We start from the raw sequence: 14,034 nt of genomic DNA, 5'->3' as shown, positions 1-14,034 counted from the left end.
GCTAACTTGTCTTGACAGAAACTAGTACATAGAGATAGGAATGTAATGTTACTGAGGCTCTTCTGGAGTAAGTTTTATGACTGAGTCAGTGTCAGACAACTCCTGAGGCTGGGAACTTTATGCTTGTGATATGTAGAAAAGTACATTTTCCAGTTGAAAAAACCCCAGCAAAATAAAGCTTGAGTCTGGTTTTGACTGGCTTTAGAACAGGTTGTATGGTTCCCAAGGCTACTAAATTGCATTCCGAGTCAGATGTAACAGAAATAAACAGGTTTGCTAAGTAAATAAGTGAGTATGCTGTAAAGTTTTCCTCTGTTCCTCAGTAACTGTCATGTTCACTTAAGCCAAATTAGATAAGAGGTCTAGAGATATAAGAGTTGCCAAATTTCTACACATTCTTGGTTCATTGAAAGGATTGGATTTATAAAAAAGACATGAGTAAGAGTCCCTTTTCCTGAAGTTGCTATGCAATCATTCAGGGGTGGGACAGTCAATGACTGTCACATCAGTTAGAGTATTTGGCTTTTGGATATGAGAGAGCAGGTGGAGGCAAGGTAAAGTTCTGGGGATCCAGGAAGAAGCCAGGTGTGATGGATTTTCACTCTTTTCTACCAAAACTTATGGGGGGTGAAATCCTAAGTCCTTTCTATTTAGCATGTGATCCTGAGGGGTGGTTTCTGTCAGGGCAGTTGCTTCATGTTCCCCTTGCTTTGTCAGTCTTGTCCAGGTACCATGGTTTTAAAATTTTAGGACTTAAAAGTGACCCTGCAACCAGAGCAAATGTCTCCAGCTCTTTGGTGTTGAGGCTGAACAGTAACACTGCTTTAAGGTAGCAGAAGTGTAGAGGTAAGACCTTCCTCTTGACAAAGGCAATTTTTGAAAATTTGGGGCTAATCTTGCTGTTATAGGCAGGTGTGAAACCAGTGGCTCAGGTGACTTCAGTGAGATGTGCTGTCTTTCTCAAGAAGGGTAGATGTTTTACCTTGTGTTTCTATCATTTGAGGTAGAATATGATGGATTTTTCATTACAGTTTTTAAAAATGTGGTTGTTTGCATGGCAAAGTGTTATTTGATTAAAGTTTTTGTGAGGATCACCAGAACATATGGAATAGTTTGTCAGTGTAATTAACTCCCATTCTCATTTTCTAATCCTGGGGATGAGCAGTGTCACTGTGTTTCAGTTAAAATTGAATTCTTGATCATCACTCAGTATTTTTGGGGATGCTACAAAGTAGGTAAAGGTGGCATTCATGAATGAAATGCTTGACTATTTATGTAATGCTTTAGTTAATTCCTATCCTTTAAAAAAGTTATTAGTGTGGTTGTTCCCAAAGCTGAACTGCACTATTTGAACGATACCATTTATAAAGCTTGATTTTACTTTGTTTGGCTGATGGAACTTTTAAGTATTAGATTTTAATTATGTATTATAGTATCAAAGGTGATTAAATTGTTTTGTATGGAAAACAGAACTCGGTTGTTAGCACAATAGTAACCTGGTGTTTTATGTCCTCTCCTCCCTCCCCTTTATGCCAGTGGTGGCATTTCCATGACTCTAAAAAGAAACTGGGTGATCACCTGTATGTCTGTTTATATAGCAAACACCAGCCTAAAGAACAAACACAGGTCTGCTCCTCAAAGAGTGAAAGAGCAGTGTGGTAAATTCTGTCTGCCTACGGTTTTCTATTCACAATTGCTGCAGCCATCACCAAGAAAAACCCAGTTTGATTCTAATAAACACTATGGATGGCTCTCTCCACCACAATCCATCTGTCTGCCTGGCAGTCAAGAACTTCTCTGCAAGCCAGGCTTCCACTCCCTCCCCACCCTGAAGATGAGGCACTGTCACCTGGGACTGATTCCCTGCCCCGGCTCCAGTATCTGCTGTTTGACAAGAACTCTATTTTTTTCCCCCAGAATGCTGTTGATAGTATCTTGTGTCCTTCTCTGAAGCTGTCGCGAGGATAGCTTCTGCTCTGCCCGTTTGAAGATGGCTGTATTTTTTTCTGTTAAACGCATTTTGTGTTTAAACGATGTCAGTAGCTATTAGCACTTAGCTCTTCTTGTGTTACCAAAAATCGATCTATTACCTGGGAAAACAGCGCCGTGCCTGTAAGTACCAGGCAGTCGGTGGCTGTCAAAGCCCAGTAACGCCGCTGTTGTGCAGGGGGCAGCGGTGGGCAGGCGGCGATGCCGAGGCGAGCGGCACAGGCACCGCCCCGTCGCTGGCTGCCGTGCTGCCGGCTGGCCCCGCCCGTTCCGCGGGGATGGAGCGGCGCTTCCGGCGGGCGCGGAGCGAGGCACGGCCCGGCCGGAGCCGCGTGTGAGCAGCGCCGAGGCTGTGGGTGCCCGCCCGCCGCCGGCCCCGGCCTGCCCGCCCGGCGCCCCCCGCCCGCAGGATGTTCAAGAAGTGAGTGCGGCCGGGCAGGGGCGAGGGAGGCGCGGGGGCAGGAAAGGAAAGGAAAGGGAAGGGAAGGGAGGGGATGGGGCCGGGGCCGGGCGCCCCCTCAGCCCCGGGCTCGGTGCTGCGCTGGCGGGAGCGGCCCCGCGGCCTCCTCGGGCAGCGCCGCCCGCAGCCCTCGGCTTTGCCCTGGGCACTCGCTCGTTAAATGGAGCTGAGTCATTAACTTATCCCAACTTCGGGTGGTAGAGAGCGCCGTTCGTGCTTCTGTGGTGGACGTGAAGGATTCGCGTCGGAACGGGGCTGTGGGTGTTTGTGTGACCAGCAGAGTACTCTTGGAGTTGAATAAAATAGCGCCATGGACCAGGGTTTATCTGTGAGACTAAACACGTGCTGTGGCCGTACACAAAGTTTAGGGATGAAGACAGGCTACTAAGTGGGCCGCCCCCCTCGGCCCCTTCCTGCCTTCCCCCAGCCCAAGTGTTCCCCGGGGACAAATTTAAGCTTAAGGAAATTCTGCATTTGAAAGTTGTACAGTCAGTCTGCTATTTGACTTCAGTAGTGAATTTATTAACACTTCTGAAGACAGCTCCTGAAAAATGCATCTTTTGTGCAGCAAATTGTGCATTTCTAAAATACTTTCACTTGACAGATTTGATGAAAAGGAGAATGTATCAAACTGTATCCAGCTGAAGACTTCAGTTATTAAAGGTATCAAGAATCAACTGATAGACCAATTTCCTGTTATTGAACCATGGCTAAACCAAATCATGCCAAAGAAAGATCCAGTCAAAATAGTAAGATGGTAAGTGTCTCTTCTCTTAAACTTTGCTTTCAAGGTGCTAGGATTGTTTCCTTTGTATGTTTCCTTTGTACAGTAAATAAACCTAGCACTTTTGATAGGCATCCATCATCTCTTAATAGTTTAGTAGTCCGTGTTATGGACAGATTAAAAAGTTGGCATGTGCTCATTGTGCTTTAAAGGCATGTGCTAGTGGAATGCTTGAAGAACTTAAAAATGATTCCTGGTAGCTAAGGTGCATAGTATTCAGTCTCTCCAAGGATCAATCTGTTGTTAATGGGAAGCATTCAGCTTTATGAACGTGGAAGCTCAAAATTGTTTGGTTTCCTGTCAGTAACATTTTGTACTATTTTTGGGCTTCCATGTATCATCTTGATTATTTTCCCTTTTTTTTTAAATAGAGGGTAGTACATTTTTGCCAAGTCCTTCTTATTGTATTGCATTTAGAAGGCAACACCAAGGAAATGCAGTTTGTGTATTTTGTCAGTAGGTTTCTTTTTTCTCAAAGGGGGAATAAGGAGACCACTACTGAAGAGCAAGTCATACAAAAAGATAGTAATACTTTTAGTTTTAAATCGTGTTACTAATTGACTGTTTTTATTCTCAGGTGCTAAGACAGACCAGACTCCATAAAGTAAAATACTGTATTTAAAGTATAGAAGGGTTAAGTAGCTCTTGGATTTTCTTTTTTTTTTAATCTTGCAGTCATGAACATATAGAAATCCTCACTGTGAATGGGGAGTTGCTGTTCTTCAGGCAAAGAGAAGGGATTTTTTACCCGACGCTAAGGTTGCTTCACAAATGTAAGTTTCCTGAGGGTAGTTGTGCTGGGAAGAGAAGGGTGACTGTGATTCCACAGGACATCTGTAGAACCAGATTAAAAAGAGCTTCCATTCCATATTTTCCATGCGTATGCATATTCCAGAATAGATTTTAAAGATACAGCATACTTTCTTAACTGGAATTTATTAATTTTCTATTTCACATGTCTATGTTAATTGCTTCCATGCTATATGTTAAGCAATCTGAACTTTGGTAAGTAAGAATTAAATTGTGTAAATCTCTGTAAAAAATCTTGAGAGGCTCCCTTAGGACAAAGATATAAATTTGCTGTTGTTGGTCCCTATCTTTTTTCTTTCAAGTCGTGTTGTACAAATAGTTGTAAGTTCTTACTAGAAAACTATTCTTGAGTTTAATGGTATGTATCTGTCTCCTGTAGGAACTTAGGCTGCATGCTTTTTACTTTTCACAATTTACTCTTGCAATTTTTTCTTGCTGTTCTGCTTGATTGTGTTACTCTGTTTTGAATCCCAAAGAATGTTATTCAGTCAGATCTTGGTGTTGGAAATACTTCAAGAGTGGGCCTGCACTTGAACGATGGCTTGGAGAGCTGACAGCTTTCATGATTTTTGTCTGTGTTTGCCTTTTTTGTTCTGTTAACGTTAAACTGTTTTTCTTTCATGTTGGAGTAATTTGTAAGAGTACATGGAGTTTGCAGGATTTAAGATCCCTTGTATTTAAGATCTCTTAGGATGGGCAGTTGTGTGGTTGCTTTCCGTAGGGGAAAATTGTTGCTCAGTCTGTGGGTCTGTGTGTGTGCAGGAGCCATAGCCTGAAGTGCTGGTTTACCTTTGGTTCTCAGATAAAAGATGTGGTCTGGGAGGACAGTATTTGTGTCCTTTTGGGATGGTACCACCCAGCAGGAGCTCTGGTAATTGTTTCACAAACTTCCTACCCTTGCAGGACGCTCTATATCTAATTGGCCTGTTTAAAATGACTTTATAATGAGCTGTTCATGTTGTCATGGTGCTGTATTAATGGCAATGCTGTGTCTTTCCCCTCCTAGACCCATTTATTCTCCCGCATCAGCAGGTTGACAAAGGTGCCATTAAATTCGTCCTGAGTGGAGCTAATATAATGTGCCCTGGCCTGACATCTCCTGGAGCAAAGCTTTACCCTGCTGCTGTTGACACTGTTGTTGTATCCTTCTCAACTATGAATTGTTGCTCACTGTGAGATGAGTTAAATTTCTCTTCTTCTGTTCTCAGTTTATTATTATCTGCATTACTTTGGGTTTTAATTGGATTTCGTGAAATAACTAATAATCAGAAAGGAGCTGCAGAGGTTTAGATATTGCTTGGCAAGGTTAAAGTTATTCATATTTTTCTACTGACTGTATGTTCCAAACCACATAACTATTCCTGCTGTTCTGTTAATCTCATTGGTAAGTGGAGCTCCTTAGTGATTTTATGCAGAATGGTAAAAGTAGATGAGGTGCAGTGCAATTTGTGCCCTGCCTCCTTAGTCAATCTTGTATTCCCTTCTCTCCTTTTCTTAGGGAATTAGGAAAGGTGGGTAGGATCAGCTTTACTGCAGTCAGGACTTGATCTATGTGTCTGATGAAGTTAGTGTATGTAAAATGAGGAAAGTGTGCTAATTCACTCCTTATATTACTGAGAAAAGAACCCTGAACAAATTCAGCATTTATAACACCAAGCTGTGCTGCTTTTGTTGTTAGTTGGATGCTATAGGGAAAGATCAGCAGTGAACATCACGTGTTGCTAAGTTCTGAAAAGGTCACGTGATTTCAGTACTTGTGGTTTTTAAATTGGTGTCTCAATTCTTCTGTGCCTTGGAATCTAAAATGGCCCCACAAACATGTGCTGTTTTGTTCCGGAAAGGCAGAGGCTGTCATCTCTGTGTTAGGCACAAAGGAAGAAATTTGGCACTGGGAGATTTTTTTCTGTAATTGCTGTTCCAAGTTCATAAATACATGCTTTGTTCTACACACTGATTCAATTGTTAAATTCAGTGCATTGTTTTGCTTATCTTTAAGAACTGGAACTCTAGAATTACTGCAAGATTAGAAGTTCAACACTGGCTTTTGAAAGTGTTTTTGGAAGTAATTTCTTCATATTGCTTTGACTTTTCTGAAATAGTTTAAAAAGAACTCTGTTTTCCTTAGCAGTAATTTGTAGGCAATTATGGCAGAGGGAAAACAACATGCATTATGTGTGGGAGTAATGAAGATGTCAGCTGAGGACATGTAAGTGTTTTAAAAGCTGAAATACAACCTGTCCCATGTTATTATTCTTATGTTAGTCTGGAGTATAAGCACCACTGTCAAGGTTACTGCATTGCTGTTGCAGCATGTGTTGAGTACAGAGTACCACCCAGGCTAGGCAAGAGATGTAATTTGGATTTGAGAGGATCAAAAACATTGAAGAGATTTTTGTCTGCAGGGTTAGCAGAGACTCAAGTCCTGCTGGATCTTGGTTGCCTGTCCAGGCTTTTTTTTTTTCTGTGGCCTGCTCTTTTTCTTCAGGGTGTACCCACATGCAGCCCAGCATTCCTGCTTGATGTGCTGACTAACTTACCTGAGCCTTCTGTAAAATTCAGAGTTCTACTCTGGATAAACAGAAAACTGTTTCAGAAGGAAAAGAGATACAGAAAATGGAAATGGATGTTAGTTGTTCTTGGCTTTCAGATCGTGCTAAATTATAAGTAGCTAAATCACTTTCTCATTTTAAATTCTATTAATGTCTTGCAGGATGTGAGGTGCACCCAGAAGGTTTGGCCTAAAACTTCTGAGTGCACCTCATATCCTGCAAGACGTTAATAGAACTTCCAGGGTTCCAGATCTGTCTGGATAAGGTTTCCAGACCTGTCTGTCACTTGGGACAGTGAGGAAGCTTTTTTGGTGAAAACAAGTCACTCTTTTTTTGTGTGGTTGATTCTCAACAAGCCTGTCCTAAGTCATAATGGTAGCACGAGGCAGAGAGGTGGGAATGTCTTGGAGGACAGGGATAGAGTGGGACTGCAGAAACCTGGATTTGGACCTGCTGTAGCTGTTGAGGAATTCTATTCTCAGGATTCTTTGTGGTGCTTCAAAAGACTCCAAGAGGAAGTGGAAAGAAAAGCTACCTGTGTCCCAGTCCTAAGAGAGCAGTGACCCACTGTGATCATTGCAAACCAAGGTCCTTTGTATACCTAATTTCAAATCCACCAGCCTTGCAGCTGAAAATCCTGTTCCTGTGAGAAGCAACATGAACTGGAGAGGAAAATGAAATTATGCTCCTCTCTGCAGTCTGTTAGCTGCTTTTTTTGTGTGACACTGGACCACAATTTTCTGGTTTAGGCAGTGGGATTTCAATCTCTTGGTGTAATTACTACATATAATGTGTTAATATTGTGTTAGCAGCATTTCCCTTCCTGATTACTTTTGGACAGGTTGTGTAAGTAATAGAACACTTGGTGTAAATAGAGTAAATTATATTCTCCAGGGGAATGAAACTTGTTCTCACTCCCAGAAAGAGATCTGTATTGTTTATTGTGGCAAAACTAGTTCATTTGTGTGATTTTTTTTTTTTAACTGGAAAAATAAACTGACATAAACCAGTAATTTTTAAAAGATGACATAACTCAAAAGATAGTACTATGGAGGATAGCACGTCTCTAACAAGCTGAAGGTCCTTGGCATATAAATTTAGCATTTTTAATTCTTTATTAAGGGGGTAGATGACCTGCTACTAGAAGTGAGGCAGCTCACCTGCATTTGATTGTGTCATTGGCACACTTGTAACCAGAACTTGTTAGATTCTACATTCTAGTCATCTTGTACCACATCCTGTCCTTGGGGAGGAAGCCTCACAACTGCTGTGCTACTTTGATGGAGAAATGGTAAAATGAAGGAAATTAGCAGAAGTGTTGTCTGAAGAACTGTGTCCCACGAAGAAGTAGTAAAAATGCCGTGGAAAGCTGTTGAAAAAATGTGGAAGGCAAATATTGTCCTCTTATCAGTCAGCAATGTGGGCATGTGTAATAACAAATATTGTTTCTTGTCCACCTGCTGTGGAAGAAAGACTTTGTGGTTGGTAGCTTTCCCCTTCCAGTTGGCAAATGTTGCAGTTTCTACTTGAAATAATATATTTTGTAGTGCTCTCATATTTAACCTAGCTAATATTTCTGTATGTTTTTCCTCTTACAGTGAGAAGGTCAACAAAGGGATTGGTATTGAAAATATCCACTATTTAAATGATGGCCTTTGGCATATGAAGACATACAAGTGAAACAACAGGAACTGTTACTCCAAAGGAATGCACTTAGATTAAATGTGGACTGCTTTGTAATTCCTTGTTTTTAATGTGACTGAATGTACAAATTATTTTGTTCTGTGGCTATGCTAAATAAATCAGTTGAATGCAAAAGTACTGTTAGGCTACAATAGTTTTCTAGATTTCTTTTTATTACAGTTACTTTGTTTTGTCTTAAACCTGAGTCTTCAGTGACTGAAGATGCTTGATGAAAGATTCTGCATGGACTGTGAGTAGACTATTTCAAATGGAAAGGAGGAAAAAGCCAAGAAATGTTTACATTTTTGTGCTTTTCTAAAAGCGTAATATAAAGTGTGTGTGAAATATAAATATGGTTTACAAAACCTCTGAAGCATTTCAGATTTTTTCTTGACATCTTGTTAGTCTACCTAGTTTCTTGAATGTGGAGAAATCAGGTTTTTTGACATTATTTTTTAACTTATTAAGAGCATTAACTTCATTTTACTTAAGGATTTTCTCTTTTTAATATGCAGTTATCTGTATAGGATTTATGAACTCAGACTGATATGTGGATTAGAAATTCTTTTATGGTGGCTCATATCTGAAGACTGTATGTATGTTCAGATTTCTACCTGCCAACACTTTGATACTGCTCTCCTTCTAGAGGAGTTTGTAGTAATGGTGGGCACACTGCCAGTTAAGTGTGTGCCACCCTGGTGCCTGACGCTCCCTATTCCCTGTGTGCCGCCTTATTTTAGGAGAGAAACAAAATCACTGTTAAATAAAGGCATGACAGCAAAACGTTTTTCATTGTAGCCAGGAGCAACTTTTTCAGGTGGAACTTGAAGAGCTCTCAGTTTGTGCACACTGCCACATGTCTCTGTACAGCTACAGAATGGGTTCTGGAGCACTGTGTGTCTGTCTGGATAACCCAGTCCTTTGTTCTGCATACCCAAAGCTATGCCTATGGAAAAATGGAATACTGTAATAAATTAAGGAAACTTTTAAGGTCTACCACTCATAACTGTCTCTGGAAGCATTTTTTAATATTTCAGGTCTTTATTCTAACACATGCATTTTACAGCAGCAGAATATAACTTTGTGTGCCAGTGCCTTGTGCTGTTCTGCAGACTTGGTTTCCCCACCCTGGACCTTTACAGATGGTAGTGGCCAAGGTGTTCTCTATCTGATTCTAAAGCCAAGTAAGACATGGCAGAAGGAATGCTGCTTTTAAAATTCTGTAAAATTATTTACAAGACTGTACTTCTTTAAATGACAGGGAAAATCAAACTATTAATGCAGGAAGAAAATATTTAAGCAGTGTTGCAGAAAGAGTTCTGATCATACCTCAGAACTTCAGAATGCTGGTGAACATTTCTGTGCATCTTAAAGATTTCATTGTAAATGTATTGATTTCTGCTACTATGGAAATCAGTTAATGCTTCAGTGCTGGTGGGTTTTTTTTTGTGTAAAATGAGCTAATCTTGCCTTTTGTGGTTTGCTTCCATTTTATCTCTTCCTGTTGTCCTACAGTACCTCAAATCTGTGACAAATGAGATTTTTCCTGTTGGAATTGTTCACTCTCATTCTCCTATGACTACAGTTGCTGCAGGGGGGTCAGAACTGTTTTTGATAATTAGAAACACTGAAAGTTTTGCTTGCTTTACCTGGTTTTGTCTAAGTTTTTGCAGCTGTATTATTCTGTAAGGAGATAAAAGTGTAATCATGCTTAATTTATATACCAGATTAGCAACACATCAAAGGTACAAGTTTTACCTAGGTTTTGGCAGCAATCCTGTTGCTGTCAGCTGAGCTCTGACTGATGGGGGGATGAGAAGGTGCATCTTGTCTCACCTTTCAAAAAGCAGCTGGAGCTGTGGGAGCCTGTCTGGCGGGTCTGAACAGTTATCTTACCTTGTCAAAAACATGATGCTTAAAACAAAAAACCCAAGATGTGGATAGTCTTATCACCTCTCAAGCAGTCGTTTCACTTCACCTGCCCACTTGGAGCGCAGGGTAGGGTGCTACAACTGGTTGGTTAAAGCTGAGAGAACAGAGTCTGCTCCTGTGTTTTATGCATATTGTAATACCAACAAAGCCTCTGACAGTCACAGATCTAACAGATGGATGTAATACCTTCCTCAAGTCTTGAAACACCCATGTCAGCTCACTGAATTCTAAATGGAGTAAGTACTGAAGTGCTCTTTGTCGGCACAGGCTGTGGGTGGGTAGGAGTGTGACCCAGGAACTTCTGTAAAACTGAGTGCACTCTATTGTTAAAAAAAAAAAAGCATGAAAAAATCCCAAACCAAACACCAAATTGTACTGACAATTGACCAACTTCTTCCTTGTAAACACTATTAGCATCCACTAACAGGAGTAAAAATAATACTGAGCCTTTATTCTAACATGCTTATAGATGGAGTGAAATTTTAAATGAGTAATTAATCTTGTGCTAACAGACACCCTGACCATGTTAATACCTATTCAAATACAGTTTATCTTTGTCTGCTTAGAAACTGTAGTCCAAAGGGCACTTGATATTACTCTGCTGCAAGATTCCTTGTCACCTTGCTTCCTGCTGTTAGAAGGCTGTACATGAGGTGGAAGGTGCTATATAAGCTCAAGATACTGAGTGTATATTGAGTGTAAAAAAAAATAGCTTAAAGTTACAGTCTTTGAGACTGAATCTGCAGTCACTTTTATTGGTACAACTTAGAAAGATATAAAGACATTCTAGAAATGCCTGGAAGAACTGAAATAATCAAAGTCCTGCAAAAATATATTTTTAAGAGTAGACTAAAGTTCATTTCAGTTTTCATTAATAAATATTTACATGTACAAACCCCCCCTATAAACTTAATTTCCTTTTATAATAAACATTAACATCTTCTTTTTATCATTTCATTCCAGCACTGTCAAAAGCCAGAAGCATTTCTCTATAAAAGATTTAGGAAAAAATTCTCCTTCCACTTTTAAAATTAAGAGCTTTACCAACCCTCAGTGTGCAAAAGAACCTGTACACCAGTACCAGAATGTGTCAGTACAACTGTGTGTTGTGAGAATAGCCAACCCCAGGGTTCCAGGCCTTCCCTGAAGACCCATCAGTCATTGTCCGAGCCCGGAGGGGGCAGGAAGACCAGGGCGTCGCTGTACGAGTGGCCGTAGGGCCGGAGCCTGTACACGCCGTACATCATCACGTGCATGTGGTTGGGGGCCAGCCCGCTGAAGGTGATGGCCATGTCGGAGCAGCAGCCGTCCACCACCTGCTGCGGGTGCGTGGACATGGCCTCCTTGATGAGGGCCCCCACGGATTTAGTGTTAAAGACGTCTTTCCCTTCGGAATCTTCAGCGTTTTCGGCAAACACGCCGCTGTACTTCAGGCAGATTGCCAGCTGTTTGTCCTCTGCCAGTTTCCAAATCATACCTCCCTGCTCTGGACACTTGTCAGGGTCTTCAAGAACACGGGAGAGTCGTCTTAGCGACTCAATGCTTAAGACGATCCCTCCCTCGCCATCTACGTACTCAAGGTCACCAGATTTCACAGTGTGGCCTATGTAAAAAGGCTGAGAGGGGTCTTTTTTCAGTAAGAAATACTTGAGATTTTCAATTATAGCAAATGTTGTTGGATATGCAAGGAAGAACCAGCTGAATTCATCCTTATAGCGTTCGTATGTTATCTTGTAAGCTTTCCGCATCATCGCCCACATATCGTTTGTGTTGACGGCTACAGAATCGAACACTTTGACCTTTTCCGAGCTGTAGAATTCTGCCTTGTCACAGTGCTTGCTCCAGGTCTCCCTTGCTGCAGCCCAGTGCCCCAGATCTTTTGGTTTGACAAGGATAATACAGTAAACATTGATGTTTTTACTAAGCTCCACACGTTCACCTTCTGAAAGGTTTAAGACATCTTCCTTGTTGGGAGCCTGGATGTGATGATGCTCGTGGTGATGTGCTTTGGTCCCGTGGCCCACCTTAATGTGTCCGAGGAGCGTAACCAACATGCAGAAGACTCCTCCAAGCACCACACCCTTGATGAAGGAGCTGCTTTCAGAAATCATTTTTCCTAGAAAAGAGACACACTGTAAGAACTCACAGGAATAAGTGTACTAGTGCAGGTTCCATACGGTTCTAATGCAGTCCTCAATTTCTGAACCCAGCTGCAGTTCCCTTATCTCCCGCACCGGGACAAGGCTGGTGAAAGCGTTGGCGATATCCAGGTTCCCGGTCGCAGCTCTCGGTAACGGTAGGAGACGAGCCCTGTGCCCCGGCCCCTCTCCGCTGCCGTGACCGCACGGTCCCGGCCCCACCGTCTCCTCGTCCGCAGCACCGAGAGGTCGCGGGACGGGCTCGGGCGCTGACGCGGCCCGCGCGTGGCGGCGTTTCGCGGGGAGCCTTCCCAGAGCCCGGTCCCCGCCTGCCCCGCTCCACGGCGCTCGGTGCCGGAGCCGCCGCAGCTCCCCAGACTCCCCGACCCGCGGCCCCGGCGGTACCGCCGCTCCCGCCGCAGCTCCCCGAGCTCCCTGACCGCGCTCCCGCCGCTCACCGGAGCCGCGCGCACCGCCCCTTCCTGCGCCGCCGGAAGCGCCGCGCGGCCGCCCCGGGCTCCGCGCGCTCGGTGGGGCGGGGGCGCCGCCTGGCGGTGCGCGCGCGGCCCTGCCTCCCTCACGGCGCCTCTGCTCCCGGGGCCGCCGCGCCGCCGCCGAGGCGCTCGCAGAGCGCTGCGGGGACAGCCGCGGGCCCTGCTGTGCCAGCGCGGTTTAGTTATAGAACCTTCCCATCGGACCGTTCTGGTCCTTGGCAGTCACGCTCCCAGCGCCAGAGGCAGTCGCTGCTGGGACAGAAGCCTCTTCACGGCGGCCCCAGGCCACGACGGGTCCCCCGCTTGGCTCCCCACACAAGGCAGTCACACAGTCAGACCAGGTTTCCTCTCCGGTTCGACCGCAGGTTTCCTATAGCTGAGTCTCGGATGTCTCGTCCCATAAAGGGATTTATTCCCGGCACAGCAACCCCTAAACAGCTCGAGCTGGTTGCTCCGAGGGGAATCCCAGTTAAGCAACCCCTCGGCTTTTATCCCGTCACAGTGCCCCCTGCCACAAGTGTCACTCTCCCTCCGCAGTCCTCTGCCCCTGCCCCCGTCTGTCTGTCCATCCACCTCACTGGCGCCCGCCCTCGTCTCCTTTATTATCCCAAAAGATCGGCAGTTCCCGGCTCCTGCTCTGTCTCTCTTTCCATTCGCCTGGCTGGCATCACCCATCTTTATGCCCCTTGTTATCCCAAAGATTGGCAGTTCAGAACTCTCCTCGGGCTCCCACCCAGAGCTCAATCTGCATCACAAGCCATATCTTCCAGGAAAAGTTCAACTTTTCAGCACAAACTGATTTTAAATGAGAAGGTATATGACTGGGGACAGAATAGTAAATGAATGGCAGAACTGGCCTTAAACTGTATCCAGGATCAAATAAAATATGTCCAAGTATATGTAGGATCAAATATATATCAAGTATATCAATATTTCAGGTATATCCAGGGTTAAATCCTGGAGATACTGTCATAAATTTCCTAACCAATACAATAAACTATGCTTAAAGCATGGTATATTTCGCTTGTTCCTCTGCCTCCCTGGCAGGCAGCACAATACACACAAAGTTAGTTAATATTTAAAATAAAGCGAAAACCTTATTTACAACCAACATAACTTTTTCTTTCCTTCAGTGATAATTGTTCTGATTTCCAGATTGTCAGAATCTCTTTCATCAACTATCAAGAACTTGGAG

The 14,034-nt window shown here is 43.3% G+C and overlaps 2 protein-coding genes across 2 annotated transcripts; one reads left to right on the top strand and one right to left on the bottom strand.

The window, feature by feature from the left end:
* Positions 1-2,245: 2,245 nt before the first annotated feature.
* Positions 2,246-9,239, top strand: MCTS1 (MCTS1 re-initiation and release factor). Its single transcript, XM_084213149.1, has 6 exons — positions 2,246-2,410; positions 3,054-3,206; positions 3,909-4,006; positions 5,050-5,183; positions 6,182-6,249; positions 8,191-9,239. Exons 1-6 carry the CDS (start codon positions 2,400-2,402, stop codon positions 8,270-8,272), a joined length of 546 nt encoding a protein of 181 aa, XP_084069275.1. The 5' UTR covers positions 2,246-2,399; the 3' UTR covers positions 8,273-9,239.
* A 1,729-nt stretch (positions 9,240-10,968) lies between these two features.
* On the bottom strand, positions 10,969-12,817 carry C1GALT1C1 (C1GALT1 specific chaperone 1). The gene is made up of 2 exons (XM_084213074.1): positions 12,804-12,817; positions 10,969-12,323 (listed from the first exon to the last, which is right to left on the bottom strand). Exon 2 carries the CDS (start codon positions 12,316-12,318, stop codon positions 11,362-11,364), a length of 957 nt encoding a protein of 318 aa, XP_084069200.1. The 5' UTR covers positions 12,319-12,323; positions 12,804-12,817; the 3' UTR covers positions 10,969-11,361.
* Positions 12,818-14,034: the final 1,217 nt, after the last annotated feature.

This window comes from Fringilla coelebs (genome assembly GCF_963513975.1).
Source record: "Fringilla coelebs genome assembly, chromosome: 11".
NCBI lineage: Eukaryota > Metazoa > Chordata > Aves > Passeriformes > Fringillidae > Fringilla > Fringilla coelebs.
The sequence above is the reverse complement of the archived record's forward strand: the minus strand, read 5'-3'. Positions and strand labels throughout refer to the sequence as shown.

Coding starts and splice junctions, on each gene's coding strand:
- MCTS1 (XM_084213149.1), top strand. Junction 3,207..3,908: donor CCAGTCAAAATAGTAAGATG/GTAAGTGTCTCT, acceptor TTAATCTTGCAG/TCATGAACATATAGAAATCC. Junction 4,007..5,049: donor GCTAAGGTTGCTTCACAAAT/GTAAGTTTCCTG, acceptor TTCCCCTCCTAG/ACCCATTTATTCTCCCGCAT.
- C1GALT1C1 (XM_084213074.1), bottom strand. CDS start 12,318: ATGATTTCTGAAAGCAGCTCCTTCATCAAGGGTGTGGTGCTTGGAGGA.